This window comes from Ascaphus truei, chromosome 3 (genome assembly GCF_040206685.1).
Source record: "Ascaphus truei isolate aAscTru1 chromosome 3, aAscTru1.hap1, whole genome shotgun sequence".
NCBI classification, from domain to species: Eukaryota; Metazoa; Chordata; class Amphibia; order Anura; family Ascaphidae; genus Ascaphus; species Ascaphus truei.
Genome location: NC_134485.1, coordinates 289,970,888 through 289,989,091, shown reverse-complemented (window position 1 = coordinate 289,989,091; position 18,204 = coordinate 289,970,888). Strand labels below are relative to the sequence as shown.

The 18,204-nt window shown below is 43.1% G+C and overlaps 1 protein-coding gene across 11 annotated transcripts in view; it reads left to right on the top strand.

The window, feature by feature from the left end:
• The window catches only part of PIBF1 (progesterone immunomodulatory binding factor 1), a 217,420-nt gene that overhangs the window by 74,947 nt on the left and 124,269 nt on the right, over positions 1 to 18,204 (top strand). For all 11 annotated transcript variants that reach the window (XR_012799924.1, XR_012799925.1, XR_012799926.1 and 8 more), the window contains one exon: positions 9,728 to 9,826. Coding sequence is in view for 8 of the 11 variants with exons in the window: in XM_075591017.1 (XP_075447132.1) it covers positions 9,728 to 9,826 (99 nt within the window). In the remaining 3 variants the exon portion in view is untranslated. The remainder of the gene's footprint in view (positions 1 to 9,727; positions 9,827 to 18,204) is intronic.

The following is an 18,204-nucleotide window of genomic DNA, read 5'->3' as shown; positions in this document are numbered from 1 at the left end:
TCACTTTTGGGTCCAATTAATATCTCATTATAAGAAATACTTAGTTTAATTTACACTTCTTATATTCACTTTTATTATTGGTATATAAGCACTTATTACTAGTTACACTATTAGTATTGTTTCCTATCACATAAGATTTTTATTAGGTGAAGCACTTTTTTTATGCAAGTTCCTTCGTGTTTGCTATTAGTAATGATATATTGTGGGAAAGTTAATCCTTTAACCCTATTGGGCCTGATTACCATACAGAAATCCATACTGAAAATATCAATAAAATAAGAAAAGAAACGCCAGTGGTGGCACTAGATATGTTTATCTGGAGTTATATGATTACTTTCCAGAGAAGCTTGCCGTAATTACGTACTGCGTAAGAAGCAGGGCGGGTTTTGGCACCAATTAGGTTAACAGATGCTACTTTAGGAATAGTTCATGTTATAGGTTTATAAATAGTAATGTAGAATTATCACATTGCAACAATTTCCCCAAAGTCTTTTTAATTAACATGAACAGTTTACTATGAGTGATGTTAAATTAATATGCGCACATTTCAATTCGGCCCAGATTCATAAAATTGCCCTATGCTTTAGCACATCTTAACTGCCATTTGTTTGAAACTTAACACCCTGTAGTGAATGTGGGCTTATATGTGAATGTGGGCTACAGAGTAAGGAAATTGTCAAAAGTTTCACATCTGTCAGGATCGACAGACAAAGCGGTTAATGCTTAGTCGCATTTTTGTGTTGCCATTTTTAATTTGCAAGCACGTATGTGAAACTACTGTAGTAATTACATCTGCATAACGTGACAATTTATTATAAATATAGTCACGTTTCATGGAATTGTATGCAAAATCTCTACGGCATCTTTAACATATGATGTACCTACCGTACATTGTCGAGTAGGAAGTTGGATTCTGCTACTGTTTTTGTGTTATAATAGCTGCTTTGAATGTAGTTATAATATCAGTGATAACTGATAACAATTTTAATGCATAGAGCATGTGTGTCTTCAGAAGTTCTTTATCTATATAATGTAATCACCTTCCCAAATAAAACATGATTTGCACTTCAAAGCTGAAAATAGCATTTAAACTGTGACATTGGTTTTGGTGCTACTGTTTACTTTCCTTAGCATTAATGTTTCCAAGATATTTTGCAACAGCGCAATAAATATTTTGGGGAAGACATGAATTTTGGTTTCGCCACAGTCTGTTGCAAAAAGTGTTAACCTTGACCACTTTTAGGTATCTACGGGTATTGTGCACTCTGGTATGGTTGATTTTATGTTTGTGGTTAAAAAAAAAAAGGGAAAATAAAAACATTGGCTTCTGTGGAGGACACAGGTGGGCGGGTGGTTTTGGGTGTGTGGGTGCGTGTATGTATATATAAATATATACAGGCATACCCCGCTTTAACATACGCAATGGGACCGGAGCATATATGTAAAGTAAAAATGTACTTAAAGTGAAGCACTCCCTTTTTTCCACTTTACAACGCATGTACTGTACTGCAATCATCATATACATGCATAACTGTAAATAACGCTTTTGTAACCAAAATAAATACAGTAGGCTTTATTCAAATAAAATGAATGGGAGCAGCAAGGAGGTGAGAGGCGCGCACGCGGGTCAGTACTGTATAGCAGCTCTCTCCTTCTCGCAGTCTCTCCCTCCTCGCAGTCACTCCCTCCTTCTCGCAGTCTCTCTCTCTCTCCTTCTCGCAGTCTCTCCCTCCCTCTCGCAGTCTCTCCCTCCTTCTTGCAGTCTCTCTCTCTCTCTCCTTCTCGCAGTCTCTCTCTCACTCACTCAGTCAGTCTCTCTCTCACTCAGTCTCTCTCACTCACTCAGTCTCTCTCACTCAGTCTGTCTCTGTCACTCAGTCAGTCACACACTCAGTCACACACACGCACTCAGTCACACACACACACACACACATTCAGTCACACACACACGCACTCAGTCACACACTGTCACTCAATCACTCAGTCACACACTGTCACACTCAGTCACACTCAGTCACACACTGACACACTCAGTCACACTCAGTCACACACTGACACACTGTCACTCAGTGACACACTGTCACTCAGTCACACAGTCACACACACACTCACACACACAGTCACACACACATTGTCACTCAGTCACACACACATTGTCACTCAGTCACACACACATTGTCACTCAGTCACACACACACGCAAAGATTGCAGCAGAAGATCTTCTCCCCCTCACTGTTGCTCGTTGTTCACATCACATGCAAAGTTTTGCAGCAGACAGGAGCGAGCTCTGAGGGGGTAGGAGGGGGAGATCGGAGGAAGCAGACTCACGGGCTCCGAGGAGTGCGGGCAGAATCACTTGTTTAGCTGCTGATTTATGGAGCTTGAGTGCAGGGGGAACGGAGACAGATTGGAGGGGGAACGAAGACAGATGGGAGGGGGAACGGAGACAGATGGGAGGGCAAAGGGAACAGGGAGATCGAGCGCACAATAATGAAGACAAGCATGAAGGAGGTTGCAGGAGTGTTCAGGTGCGCACGCTGCCCCCTGGTGTCCGTACTCGCGAAGCACGCGTACGTACACAGGGGTATGGTGTAACTAAAAATAAATGTACGTACTTGCGAGTGTACGTAAAGCGGGTGTACGTAAAACGGGGTATGCCTGTGTGTATATATATATATATATATATATATATATATATATATATACAGTAGTCGACAAATCACCCAAAAATCTACTCGCCACCCAGCCCCGCCCTTAGTCCCGGCCCTATCCCGCTTTAAAAAAAAATTGATTAACATTCGGTTTTGACATAATTTTATTTATTGTATTACATTATACAGGCATACCCCGCATTAACGTACGCAATGGGACCGGAGCATGTATGTAAAGCGAAAATGTACTTAAAGTGAAGCACTACCTTTCCCCACTTATCGATGCATGTACTGTACTGCAATCGTCATATACGTGCATAACTGATGTAAATAACGCATTTGTAACAGGCTTTATAGTCTCCCTGCTTGCGCACAGCTTCGGTACAGGTAGGGAGCCGGTATTGCTGTTCAGGACGTGATGACATGCGCATGCGTGAGCTGCCGTTTGCCTATTGGGCGATATGTACTTACTCGCGAGTGTACTTAAAGTGAGTGTACTTAAAGCTGGGTATGCCTGTACTACAATTAGTCCTTGTTACGTGTGTGTGTGTGTGTGTGTGTGTGTGTGTGTGTGTGTGTGTGTGTGTGTGTGTGTGTGTAAATGTCGGATTTCGAAAAAAAAGCCAGATGTGAATGACTAGTTTCCTGCACCCCTTAACCAGTGTCTGGATGCCCCCGCTTAACAATAATTAAAGCAGCAATCCCACCTGGGATCTTACCTGATCCGCAGTCCCTCAATGTCCAGGTACACTCATTCCCGCAATGTTATAAGTTGGAGGGGAGGTGTTCCCTACCTGTCTTCTGGGTTAGGGGGGTTCCGATGTCTTCTGTGGGAAGCTTGAGTCAGATCTGGAAGAAAGCAGTATAGGTTATTTTGGTGTAGGTCAGTTAAGATATATAGGGTAAATAAGATATCCAGAGCATGAGACAGAGCCAGAGAGAGAGCGTAAGAGCCAGAGAGAGAGCGTAAGAGCCAGAGAGAGAGCGTGAGAGCCAGGGAGACCGAGAGAGTGTGAGACCGAGAGTGTGAGAGAGAGGGAGACAGATACTGGTGGCGGGTGGGGTGACTGACTGGGTGGGGGGAGGTGGGGTGACTGACTGGGTGGGGGGAGGTGGGGTGACTGACTGGGTGGGGGGAGGTGGGGTGGGTGATTGGGTGGGGGGTGACTGATTGGGGGGTTACTTCTGGTGTCCTGCACACACACACTCACTTTCTCTCCCATACACACACACACACTCTCTCATATACACACGCATGAGGGGCGTAAAGTGAAGGGGAACTGCAGCAGAGGAGTGGAGGGGGAAGGGTGCTGCTGCAGGGAGTCTCTGTGCAGCCGTGGGGGGAGGGAGGGGGGGTGATCGGTACCTGGGCACCCTAGGGGTGGTGGTATGTGGGTAGCCAGGGAGGGGGGTCTCAGAAGGCTGTTGGGGGCTATAGCTCCTGGGTGGAGCGGTGAGGGAGGGGATCCCTGCAGCCGAGGTCTCTCTCACTTCTCTCACCGGCTGGCTTCTCTCTCTCCCTGCAGCTGAGGGGGGGGGGGGGCTTCCTCTTCCTCTCCAGTAGGCACCGGAGTGAGGCCAGGGGGGGGGGGGGGGGGCTTTCTCTTCCTGCTGCAGCTTCTCCTCTGTCACTTGCTCCTCCATTCCTGTGCAGCAGCCGTGGGGAACTCCCTCCCCGGGCAGCAATCGAGGTTGAGGGGAAGGGGGCAGGAGGAGGGGAAGGGGGCAGAAGGAGGGGAGGGGAGTGCCAACGCGCCCGAGGGAGGGCATACAGGTGGCACAGGGGCCGCGGGGGTGAGTACGCTAGCCATGTGGGGACCAGGGGGATCGTGAGGGTGGGCTTGCAGGAGGCAGCGGGAAGGAGCAGAGGTGCCGCTGGGGTGATTTCAGGAGCCATGTGGGGACCAGGGGGATCGTGCACAGGAGGCAGCGGGATGGAGGCACAGAGAGTACTTATTCTCCAACAGATCTCCGGGCAAAAAGAATGGCCGATCATTGGTGGCGGGCTCATATAGAGCCTGGCTGCGCGCGCCAATCAGCTGTCAGGTAGGGGGAGGTTTTTTTTTTTTCAGCGCGAGCAGGTAAAATTAAAAAAACAAAAAAAACACGTGGCCAATAGGAGCTCGCCACGATGTTAAATCCACCCGCCCGGGGCGTGCAGATGTATAGGTTTGTCGAACACTATGTATATGTATATGTGTATATGTATGTATGTATATGTATATGTATATGTATGTATATGTATATATATATATATGTGTATATGTGGGTATATGTATATATATATGTGTATATGTATATGTATATGTATATATATATGTATATATATGTATGTATATATATATATATATATGTATGTATATATGTATGTATATATATATATATATATATATATATATATATATATATATATATATATATATATGTGTGTGTGTGTGTGTATATATATATATATGTATGTATGTATGTAATCACACTTATTAAGGTTATGGTGCGTAAAAAAAGTGACACAAACCCTCCACAGTAAAGCATATAGCAAATGGAAATATTACTGTATTTGCATGTCTTAGACAGGTCTGCAACCCTGTCTTTGACCATTATCGCCCAGCACACAGCACTTCCACTGCAGCAAGGGATTCTGGGAAATGACAGGCAAATGAGCACACAGTGCCACCTTTTGTCTCAAGCTCAGCAAAGACATGCAAATGAACATACAGTAATAATTCCATTTGCTATATGCTTTACTGTGGAGGGTTTTTGTCACTTTTTTTACCCACCATATCCTTAATAAGTGTGGTGAATACCTACTCTTACTCTCAAACCAGCATAGCCAGCACAAACAACCTCACACTGATGATACCCATCAAGGTTGAAACATGTCTGTGAGTGGGTTTACTGGCTTTGCATCTCACCCCAGCCTATGCTTAAAAGCTGTGTTTAAAGCAGCATGCATTGGCTTAAGGGTTGCTCGTGTAATATGAGCTTTAGACAAAAGTTGGCACTGTGTGCTCATTTGCATGTCATTTCCCAGAATCCCTTGCTGCAGTGGAAGTGCTGTGTGCTGGGTGATAATGGGGAAAGGCGGGGTTGCAGACCTGCCTAAGACATGCAGATGAGCATACAGTTATATTTGTATATATATATATATATATATATATATATATATATATATATATATATATATATATATATATATATATATATTACAATAAAATGGAACTAGAAGACACATTTGAGCCTCATTTCACCTTAACCATTCAATGCAGTAAATATCCAATAATGGTCCATATGCACTAAAGGGTGTTACAATTTAGCATGCCCTAACTCCGTTTCAAATCAGTGGAAGAAACGACGTAGCACCCTTTAGTGGATATGGGCCAATAAACATTTATCTATAATGGGAATTACAGCATCATGGTTTCATAGAGGGGTTTTATGACTAGACTATTTTTCAATGTGATTATATTCACTGATGCAATATAGTGGTTTTCTGTTTCAGAGAAGCATTGATCTGTATTCAGTTTAAGAAACGTTCTCCATTGTGACTTTTCTAACGTGCCTTTATAATGTGTATAACCGGGCAGGTAGCACATCCGATGAAGCTAAATAAACTCCTTGGTGCATGTAATGGATTGATATAGAAGATTGTCAATTTCTTGTTTTTTTTGTTTGTTTTTTCCATTTCTTCTGTCTTCTCAGAGAATTCAGTACCTTGAGTAATGACACTGGTCCGTTTAAGTATTTGACATGGATTTTATTAACTTTAAATATTATATTCGGTGACAATCGCTCCCTTCACTAATAGGGAGTTCAAAAAATGTAAAAAAAAATGATGACGCCTTAGAGCAGCGGTGCGCAAAGTGGGGGGCGCGACCCCCAGGGGGGGCGGGAGATTGTGCTGGGGGGGGCGCGGCAGTTGCAGACTATATCAAAGAGATGTGCTTGTGTGTAACACATACTGCCCTATTAAAGTCACCATATCTGACTAAGCGGAAATAGAAATATACACAAGCAAATCTACTTTTTAAAAAAAGTGGTATAATAACCACAGGGGAAACGGGTGATACTCAGCTAATGTAAATAGCATGTAAATAGCATGGTCAGGAATTCATGATGATATCTGGTCCCTGCTGTATGGTAAGATCCTTCACCGATCATATGAGGAGAATCAACTCGCTTCTGTGTAGTCCGACATGTATCATGGCAAAAACATACTCAAAAAAAATTATAAAAGGTCCTTGAAGGTATCACACGCGTCTGAAACTCTCAACGCGTTTCGCCCATAGGGTGGGATCTTCAACGGAGTGAGTAAAGTGTGATACAAGTGAGGCTTTTTAAATACAAAAATTGGAAACAGCCACGGTCGCCGCCCTCCCCGCATCAACCAATCAGAAAACACAGGAGAGATCACATGGTAAGTATGATGGCTTGCTCGGCACAGCTGATGCCAGCAATAATCGGAGACTAAATCAGTGGGGAAATGAAATAAACAAAACCACAGCTGATACAATTACGCATGCGCAGATGTAACTTCGTGATACTGCAGTATTCCCCAGTCTTGCTTCTGACTTCATCGGCAGAGGACCAAATAACTTTGTAATATGTCCAAAATGTTGCAATACTATTGCAGCCAAGACGTGTGATTACTCTGCATATATATAAGCACAGTTCCAAATTAATTGGATTGTAGTGTAGAAGTATACTAATTGTAGATTGTATTGAGCAGGATAGCTTGCAGGATTATTGCAGACCAAATACATATATATTCCTAATACATAAAAGAGGAAAAGAAAATGTTATATTAGCACCAAATCACAATTATATCGATTTTATAATAATAATTATGTTTAAAACAATAAATAGTAAAACAGAAAAAGAGACAAATAACAAATAAACAAATGAATGACTAGACTCTTACAGAAACATTGCAAAACCCAATGAGTCATTAAGCCCAAAGGGTAGCATGGTGTTTAGCTGCACTATCCAACGGCATTCATTTTGGAGCAGAACTTTCTCCAAATCACCACCTCTGATTCCCAAAGACGCTTTATCTATTGCAAAGGCAGACATAAGAGTATTATTTGCATCATGTTTATTAAGAAAATGCCTTGCAACAGGTGATTTTTTTTTTTTTTAGAATCCAAGTCTCTCTGAGCAAACTTAATATTCCTAGAGTGTTCCAGTATTCTTTGTTTAACTTCTCTAGTTGTCATTCCAATATATATAAGCTTGCAGGGACATATTAAATAGTATATTACCCCCTTGGATTTACAGGTCAAAAAATAACCAATCTTATAATCTCTGGTCCCATCGCTGGTACTAAAGGAATCCGTTTGTTGCATAAACCGGCATGCTGAGCAACTGTTACATTTATAAAACCCTTTTTTTTGTGTGTGTATGTAGACAAAAAAGTTCTGCTCCAAAAATAATGGTGTGTGTGTGTGTGTGTGTGTGTGTGTGTGTGTGTGTGTGTGTGTATATATATATATATATCACACGCATGTCATCTTTATCATAGCTTAGGGCTTTGCTAAGTCTTAATGCGGCTCTGAGCTCACCTTTAACTTAAGGCAAGTCTATCTTTCAATATCAACCTTTGTGGATGTGATTTTATTATTTGACAACATTGAAATTTGCCAGAGCTCATTGATCTGCCGAGTGAAGCCTTCAGATATGCTTCTAGAATTCACCTAAGGCTATTACAAAATGACACGGGATCCTGCCTCCCTTGTATTGATATTTTGAGCAGAATTTCAAGTAGATCCAGACCAATGTTACAGAAATGTCAGTTCCAACAAAAAGCCATATAGGAATTAGGAACTGGAATACAATTTCAGGCATGTTTCACTCCATGAAGGCTTTGATCTCATCCTCCTCTGTTTGCTCTTATTGATAGAAAAACACACACTGAATTTCTAATGTCATACAGGTACATAGACTTGATCTTGTGTAACTATTTTCTTTCAAAAATAGTTCCGTGAAGGAATAGGGAGTCCTGGTTTTCTTTGACTTCAATTTTTTAGTTATTATTGGAAGCATTTCGTTATTTTAGAAGCAGTCTCTCTTTAAGATTGATAATCAACATGTATTTAGCGGTTTTTGCCCAAGTGACATGCTTAAAGCTGCAGTTCAAACAATATCCTATGTGTAGTTTTTTTAGTTTTTTTAATCAGTTCTGTATTATGAGAAAAAACATGTAGCATTTAAAAAAAAAAAAAAAACGTTTTAAAGAAATTTGTAATGTATTCTAATGTAACAAGCATTTTTGTTCCTATAGCAACCATCTACAAAATTACATCCTCTTCCCCTTCTAAAACAGCATCAGCTTTTTGAGCCCCTGCCCTCTCTAGCAGTGAACCAATTGAATCTTGTGCCTGCCTTGTCACATGATCTTCCTCACAGAACTTTGTAGATTGTATTGGCTGTCCATGCAGCAGAAGAGGACCAAAAATGCATTTGGTGAACCCTGAGCCAATTTTTTCCCGATCAATCGGCAACTTAGCTAATCAATGGTCAGTGTGTGTAGATTGTATTGATACACGTATTGAATTAAAATATATATATATATATATTGGTAAAAGTTTTGTTTTCCACTAGCCTTTCTGCATATATTTTCCTGTTTGTCACAGGGTCAGAGGCTGCAGAGCACAAATTGCATTTTAAGGTACATTCACTGTATGTGTAAAAATAGCAGTGGGATTTCTTTATGAAGACTGCTACTACCTTTTTATAGCTATTGAAATGCTAATGTGTTAAAAATAAGGAATCTCACAAATATATTTTATACTATTCCACTAACAAACCTTCCAATTGCTGGGAGTTTCTGATGGATTGTTCTCTTTCCCAGTGTTGGAGGAAGACCCTGGTCTTCAAGAGTGGAATGAAGCAGCTGTGAGGAGGGTGTCCATATTGGATATTTAGCACTGGAGCCTTATATTTATAGTGGAACATCAGTAGAAATACACACTATGTTAGAGTAAATTGTACCTTATATGTATATTGCTTAAATATTATCATGCGTTTTTGACAATTCCACGTATACGTATGACATGACTATTTTTGGTTTCTTTATTTAGAAATCTAAGAGAAGCCAGGGACAATGCTGTAACTGAAAAGGAACGAGCAGTTGTAGCCGAGAAAGATGCATCAGCAAAGTACGACAACCTATTGGAACAGTAAGTCTTTTTATTATATATATATATATATATATATATTTTTTTTTTTTTTTCCAAGCTTTATTAACCTAGATGGTATTAACATGTACTGGTCTCTACTCAAAGCTATACACACTGTCCATGTTAGATGCATCTTAGGCTATTTATGTAAAAATCTAACAATGTGTTACATACAGTTGTAACCAACAATGAAATGGCTCGATAGCGCCCCCCCACCCCTTCACCCCCACCGACTCCACCACTCATCGCACACGGCTGATTGAGAATCAAGGTTGCGTCTCCCGCTGATGCGTTGTGCATGTACCACTGCAATGTGCCACTGATTGCAATAACATTGGCATTGCACGTGTGTATAAGCAGTACAGTGTATATGTAAGAATGTTGTTGCATGCAGTATTTATTCACTGCAGTATTCTTTTTTTACACAACAGGTTTTTTTATTAGTAGTATCTTATGAGAAAACTAGCTGTACCCGGTGTAACATATGCCAATCTAGGAGATCTTAATCGTTATTAAACATTACTCTTAATTTTCACCCCTCCCTATAATGACTTGCTGTCTCTTGTCCGATTTCCCCCCTCACTCTCTCCTCCATCATGCCCTGGTCCTCTTTGCACTGCCTTCCTTCCCTCTCTTTGCACTCCCTGTCATACTGTCTGCTCCTACCTGTGCACACTACACTCTCTCCTCTCTTAGACTGCGCTTATAGTGACAGCGACGCAACGTTGCGTCAAAACAAATGTACTGCTGCCGTCTGGTGCGCTTATTGTAGACGCGACGGCTTGGTCGCAATCACTGGAAATCAATTTGATTTTTCCAGCGACTGCAGTGTGCCGTTGCGTTGCTGTCGCCGGCTACAGCACTATACTCACAGCACTATACTCGCAGCCTTACTCATCTCATCTGTCTCCTCTCCTTGCTGTCTCTCTCTGCCTCCTCCCCTCCTTGCTACTCTCCTTGAGTAGCCTTTTATATCTGCATGTGACATGTATTGGTTACATCATAATGAGTTGCAGACATCCTTAGCCTTGTACGGAAACATAACTAACTTTATATATAAATGCATATTATCAAGAGAGAACCCAGCGCACCAAGGGTAAGTAGAAGTAAATACAGTGAAAATATAGTGAAAATACAGTGAAAACACAAGTATCTAAAAGTTACAATTCAGAACTTGACAAGCCACTCGACACATTCAAGATCCCGCTACTGGTGATGAAACGGAGACCCTGTGCACTGGGTTCCCGGATCAACCTGCGCACCTTTGGTCCCTGCCGAATTACGTCAGTTCAGATGTACAACGTGAGCCTCAACACATTTCACACGCAACTGTGCTTCTTCAGGAGTTCACGTCAAACATAATATGTATATGTATTATATATATATATATATGTATGTATATATATATATAGAGAGAAGAAATTGCGGCAAGTGTGGAGCCGCAGACCTAATTGGCTGCATTCAAGCAAGACTAGATTGTAAGGTATAACACCTCCTGTTTGACTGATTGGCAAGGGGTAGTTAATATTTTCATTACTACAACCCCACTAAGTGTTTGGAATTTGCGCTGATTGTATTCTGTTCTCTCTATATATATATATATATATATATATATATATATATATATATATATTTATATATATATATTGTGACACACGGCTTACTCCGGGGCTCCGCCGTCTGTCCGGGACTGTTAGAACACGGTCTTTTAGGGTAGGTTAAATGATGAGACGTCACGTACTGTTCCTTTAAACAGGCTATGCCTGGTTTATTCAGTCCCAGGCACTGAGACTGCCACAGTTTAAACAGAAAACAAAGCCAAACAAAAAGCTGCTCGTCTGAGCGATAACTTAAACTTAGATGTCCCTGACTCAGAGTTGGAAGTGGCTTGTCCACTTCCACCAACAAAATAAGTACCTTTGCAGTCTTTAGACAAACTAACAGAATGAATGAAGCGATTTGGGAAAGAGGCTTTCTCACCCCTCTGCAGTTCAGCAGCCTTCCAGGCTCTTGGGCGGGGCCCAGAGGAAACAGGAAACAGGTCTTATATACCTGAACTCTAATCAGCATGACAGGTGACAGAAAACAGGCAGCAGACAAACTGTGGAATGGAGTGCCTGTACCACGAGGCTGCCCTGTTCAGCTTAGACAGGACAGAAACTGTTCAGTATCCTGGGAGCCCTGTATATGGAGTTTATTACCAACCCCTGGTTTCTGTCACATATCCTCCCCCCAGCTCAGACCTCGAGGGGTGAGCGACCATGGATATTAGGGAGTGCATCCTTGACAACCCGTCGGCATTGCCATGTTTGTGCCCCGACCTGTGTTCCACAGAAAATTTAAAGGGCTGTAGGCTTAGGAACCACCTGGTCACCCTAGCGTTCTTCTCCCTATTTTGACACATCCAGGTAAGGGGTGCATGATCTGTGACCAATCGGAACTTTCTCCCCAACAGATAATACTTGAGTGTCTCTACAGCCCATTTTATTGCGAGACACTCTTTCTCGACTATGGAGTAATTTTTCTCCTGGGGATTTAGTTTCCTACTTAAATAAAGGATGGGGTGCTCCTCCCCTTGAGACTCCTGGGAGAGTACCGCCCCCAGCCCTACCTCAGATGCGTCGGTTTGGACTACGAACTCTTTGGAGAAGTCAGGTGTGACCAACACTGGTTGGGCACAGAGAGCTTCTTTCAGGCTTCTAAAGGCCTGTTCGGCTTCGGGGGACCACTTTACCATTAGCGGTCCTCTTGCTTTTGTGAGGTCGGTTAGTGGGGTTGCCTTAGTTGCAAAATTGGGAATAAACCTCCTATAGTAGCCAATTAACCCCAAAAAGGTCCTTACTTGTTTTTTTGTGACTGGCCTTGGCCAATTTTGTATCGCCTCTACTTTGAGTGTTTGTGGTTTGAGTAACCCTCTACCAATAGAATACCCCAGATACTTGGCCTCCTCCAGACCAATAGTGCATTTAGCGGGGTTAGCAGTTAGTCCAGCAGACCGAACTGCGTCGAGCACAGCTTGGACCTTTGGAAGGTGGGACTGCCAATCTTCACTATGGATTACCACATCATCCAGGTAGGCGGCAGCGTACCGAACATGTGGTTTTAAAATTTTATCCATCATTCTTTGGAATGTGGCGGGAGCTCCATGTAAGCCAAAAGGCAGCACCTTATATTGAAAGAGGCCGTCTGGGGTTGAGAAGGCTGTTTTTTCTTTTGCCCTTTCTGTGAGGGGAACCTGCCAGTACCCTTTTGTTAGGTCTAGGGTTGTGAGATATCGGGCTTTGCCCAGTCTCTCTACAAGTTCATCCACCCTGGGCATAGGATAAGTATCAAATTTTGACACCGCGTTTAGTTTCCGGTAGTCATTACAAAACCTTGTTGTACCGTCTGGCTTTGGGACTAAAACTATAGGGCTGTTCCACCCACTTTGGGATTCCTCAATTACGCCTAGTTTTAGCATTTTTTTAACCTCTAAACTTATAGCCTCTCTCTTGGCCTCTGGGATTCGGTACGGTTTAAGGTTAACTCGGACCCCCGGTTCAGAGACTATGTCATGTTTAATTACGTTAGTTTTACCTGGCTGTGTAGAGAAGATTTCTTTGTTCCTTCTCACTAAACTCTGGACCTCTCGTTTCTGATGCACGGACAGTGTTTCAGCTATGCTAACCTCTGGGTCAGTTTCTTGATTCTCTGACGGACCTGGGGGTACTAGGGTTAACAAGACCTCTCTATCTTTCCAGGGCTTGAGTAGGTTTATATGGTAAATTTGCTCAGGTTTCCTCCTACCTGGCTGCCTTACCCTATAATTTACTTCTCCCACTCTTTCCAAGACCTCATATGGCCCATGCCATTTAGCAAGGAATTTACTCTCCACGGTGGGAACCAGAACTAGTACCCTATCACCTGGAAAAAAAATTCTGACCCTAGCACCCTTATTATACGTATTCCTTTGTGCTTCTTGAGCTTTCTCCATGTGTTCCCTCACTATGGGTAGGACTGCAGCAATGCGGTCCTGCATTTGGGCAACATGCTCTATTACACTTCTGTAAGGGGTAACCTCGTGTTCCCAAGTTTCTTTGGCTATATCCAGTAAGCCCCTTGGATGTCGGCCATACAATAGTTCAAACGGGGAGAAGCCTGTGGATGACTGGGGAACTTCCCTAATGGCAAATAACAGGTATGGTAACAAACAGTCCCAGTTTTTCCCATCCTTATCGACCGCCCGGCGTAACATGCTCTTTAAGGTTTTATTGAACCTTTCCACTAAACCATCTGTTTGTGGATGATAGACTGAGGTTCTGAGATGCTTGATTTTTAGGAGTTTACATAGCTCTTTTGTTACTTGGGACATAAATGGTGTTCCCTGGTCAGATAAGATCTCTTTAGGAATTCCGACCCGGGAAAACAGAAGTACTAACTCTTTTGCTATGTTTTTAGCAGAGGTGCTACGTAGGGGAACTGCCTCCGGATATCGGGTAGCATAATCTAATATTACCAATATATGCTGATGTCCCCTAGCAGACTTTATTAGGGGTCCTACTAGATCCATAGCAATCCGGTCAAATGGTACCTCTATTATGGGAAGGGGTACCAATGGGCTGCGGTATGCTTTGAACGGGGCGGTGATCTGACATTCTGGGCATGAGGAACAATAGTTTGTAATTTCTGCCAGAACCCCAGGCCAATAAAAGCTTCGGAGAACCTTTTCTTTTGTCTTTTCCACCCCTAGGTGTCCCCCCAATGGATGACTATGTGCGAGGTGTAATACTACGTTACGGAATGTCCGTGGTACCAACAATTGTTTAGTTGTAACTGATTTTCTTTTATCAACCCGATATACTAGGTCGTTCTCTACCTCGAAGTAGGGGTAAGCAAGTGACCTATCTGGTTGGCCATGAGTACTATTCTGGTCCCGTATATTTCCCCTTGCTACCGCTAATGTGGGGTCCTCCCACTGGGCCTTCTTAAAACTCCCAGGACTGACCTCTAGGTCAGCGAGGGTCTTATCCTGTACTGGGGTGGTAAGTGCCTGATCAACATCTTGATTTGGGGTATTCCCTACCAAAGTAGTGATGGGGAAGGGAATTTCACAGCACTCCTCCTTTTCCCCCTTCTTATTTGGGCCCTCGTCAACCTCCATTTCTGAAAAAGGGAAAGGATTTGTTTCTTCTAACACTTCGTTATGGTCTGCTATTGAACTCTGGGCGCTATTCTGAGCTGGGGACCACATTTTTAGAAAATGGGGAAAGTCGGTCCCTATTAACACATCATGTGCCAGTTTGGGTACAACACCCACCTTGAAATCTAAAGAACCAAATTCTGTTTCAAAAAAAACATCAACAGTGGAATATTCATGATTATCCCCATGTATACAACAAATTGCCACTCTTTGTGAACTGTTTACCTGTTTCTTCTTAATGGGCAATAGGTATTCGGACACTAGTGTGACCATACTCCCAGAGTCAAGAAGTGCCCGAACCCTCTTACCATTAACCTTTACAAATGCCCACAGATGGTTATTCAAGGGGTCCTCTGGGCTAGGGCCCATACATTGGGACAACAGCGAATAAGGTTCCACGCTGTTGCATTGCATGGGCTCATCATTTAGTGGGCAGATTTTTGCTGTGTGGCCCCTCTCATGACAATTTACACATTTAGGTACATAGTCTGTGTCCCACTTAGAGCCTTTTCCCGGCTCCCCATGTTGGCTATTGCCCTTAGTGTGCGAACCACTGTTGCTGGAGCGGCGTGAAGGTGGTCGCCGCTCTTCAGCGCCCCTTAACCCCGGTACCCTTTTACCGTCTCTGGAAGAGTCCTGGAACCTCGGATAGTGGGGTTGCTCCACGACTGTGGGTTGCGGGTGCTCTTCTGCTGCACTGTACCTTTCTACAAGGGCCACAAGCTCATCCGCATTGTGGGAGTCACTCCGACTGACCCAACGGCGTAAGGCAGAGGGAAGTTTCCTCAAGAACTGGTCCATGACCAACCGTTCCACGATGTGGCTTGCTGAGTTGATCTCGGGTTGTAGCCACTTCCGGGCGAGGTGGATGAGGTCATACATCTGGCTTCGGGTGGCTTTATCCATCGTGAAGGACCATGCGTGAAACCTTTGGGCACGAACAGCCGTGGTTACGCCGAGGCGGGCGAGGATCTCGAACTTCAATTTTGCATAGACGTTAGCTTCGGCTGGCTCTAGATCAAAGTAAGCCTTCTGGGGTTCGCCGCTTAGGAAGGGTGCGATTAGACCAGCCCACTCAGCTTCTGGCCATCCCTCTCTCTGTGCCGTGCGTTCAAACGTGAGAAGATAGGCTTCCACATCATCCGAGGGTCCCATCTTCTGAAGGTAGTGGCTTGCCCTGGTCATTTTCGGAACTGGGGCTGCCTCTGCCAGTGGAAGGTTACTGATAGTCCCCCTCAGGATCTCGAGTTCCTGCTGTAAGCCCTGAGCGAACCGCTTTTGCTCCTCTCTCAGCAGGCGGTTTGTCTCTTGCTGGTTTGCATTAGTCTCTTGCTGGGCTATTAACAGCTGTCGCTGGGTTTCACTCGCCTGTTGCTGGGCTTCATTCGCGTCTTTCTGGACAGCGACATTGCGTACCAGCGCACTCACCACGTCTTCCATCTTGTTTGGAGAGAGAGGGAAAAAAAACCTTCTTTTTTTTTTTTTTTTTTTTTTTTTTTTAAAGTTCTTTAACCCCCAGACCTTTCAGTGTTCTGCCCGCATTCTCCACCATATGTGACACACGGCTTACTCCGGGGCTCCGCCGTCTGTCCGGGACTGTTAGAACACGGTCTTTTAGGGTAGGTTAAATGATGAGACGTCACGTACTGTTCCTTTAAACAGGCTATGCCTGGTTTATTCAGTCCCAGGCACTGAGACTGCCACAGTTTAAACAGAAAACAAAGCCAAACAAAAAGCTGCTCGTCTGAGCGATAACTTAAACTTAGATGTCCCTGACTCAGAGTTGGAAGTGGCTTGTCCACTTCCACCAACAAAATAAGTACCTTTGCAGTCTTTAGACAAACTAACAGAATGAATGAAGCGATTTGGGAAAGAGGCTTTCTCACCCCTCTGCAGTTCAGCAGCCTTCCAGGCTCTTGGGCGGGACCCAGAGGAAACAGGAAACAGGTCTTATATACCTGAACTCTAATCAGCATGACAGGTGACAGAAAACAGGCAGCAGACAAACTGTGGAATGGAGTGCCTGTACCACGAGGCTGCCCTGTTCAGCTTAGACAGGACAGAAACTGTTCAGTATCCTGGGAGCCCTGTATATGGAGTTTATTACCAACCCCTGGTTTCTGTCACATAATATATATATATATATATAATCAATTTAATAACAAAATGAGAGTAATCAATTACACGCAGAAACAACAAAGATTCAAAAGTATGTGGGTGGGCTATATTTACCACAGCAGCAACATCCGGAAATCAGGGACTGCTCAACGAATACCAGGTGAGCATGTAAGTGCAGACAGATGAAAAGGGTCCCAAAGCAAAAACCTGTGTCCAAAAGTCCTTAACCAAGGACAGCCAGGATGTGTTAGCAATGGCAGGACATTAATCTCTCCACGAAAATCCCTGCAGCAGGAATCCACTTCTGCCAGTTTGATAACTCAAAGTGCAGGCAGGCAGGCAGGCACACAGAAAACATGCTAGCAGAAATCCAACTCCGTTCTTCTGTTTGAACCTTTCTCTCAACACATGATCTTGATCTAAAAAGCCTGTCTCATCAGAACAATTTTAACTAAATATAGGGTATATAATTAATCCATCTCATGTCATTGTTGCTTGTAGGGTCTAAATAGGAACGGACACTAACCTCTTTAAAAAAACGTTTTCGTACCCAAAATTACTTTTTATTATGTAAATCTCCAAATCCAAAAAAGTTATCTTGTCCACTGAATTTCAAATGTAAATGTCAAATTATTAGAGTTTTGATTCAGTCCAGCCACAAAGGAGGAAAGGGATTCTTCATCCCCGTCCCATATCATGACAATGTCATCAATGTATCTCCTCCACAGCACTAGCGCACCAAACATGATCATTTAACCAATGCCCCAAATACAGGTTGGTAAAGGAAGGGGCAAACAGAGTGCCCATTGCCTTACAGCATATTTGCACATGGCTTGCCTCTCAATCCCTGACAGTACTTTTAATGTATAGGTGGTAGCCTTGAAATAAGATGGCATTTGGGCTACTAGTGATTGCAAATAATTCCCTAATAAGGGAATGAGTTTCCAACAAAATCGGTGTTCCTGGCTGTGTGACAAAACACTTCTGGATTTTCAGACTATGGTATATAATGGGTATAACCAGATCTTGAATATAAAGAAAATCAAATTTCCTTTTATTCTAAATATTGTTCTTTACAGTC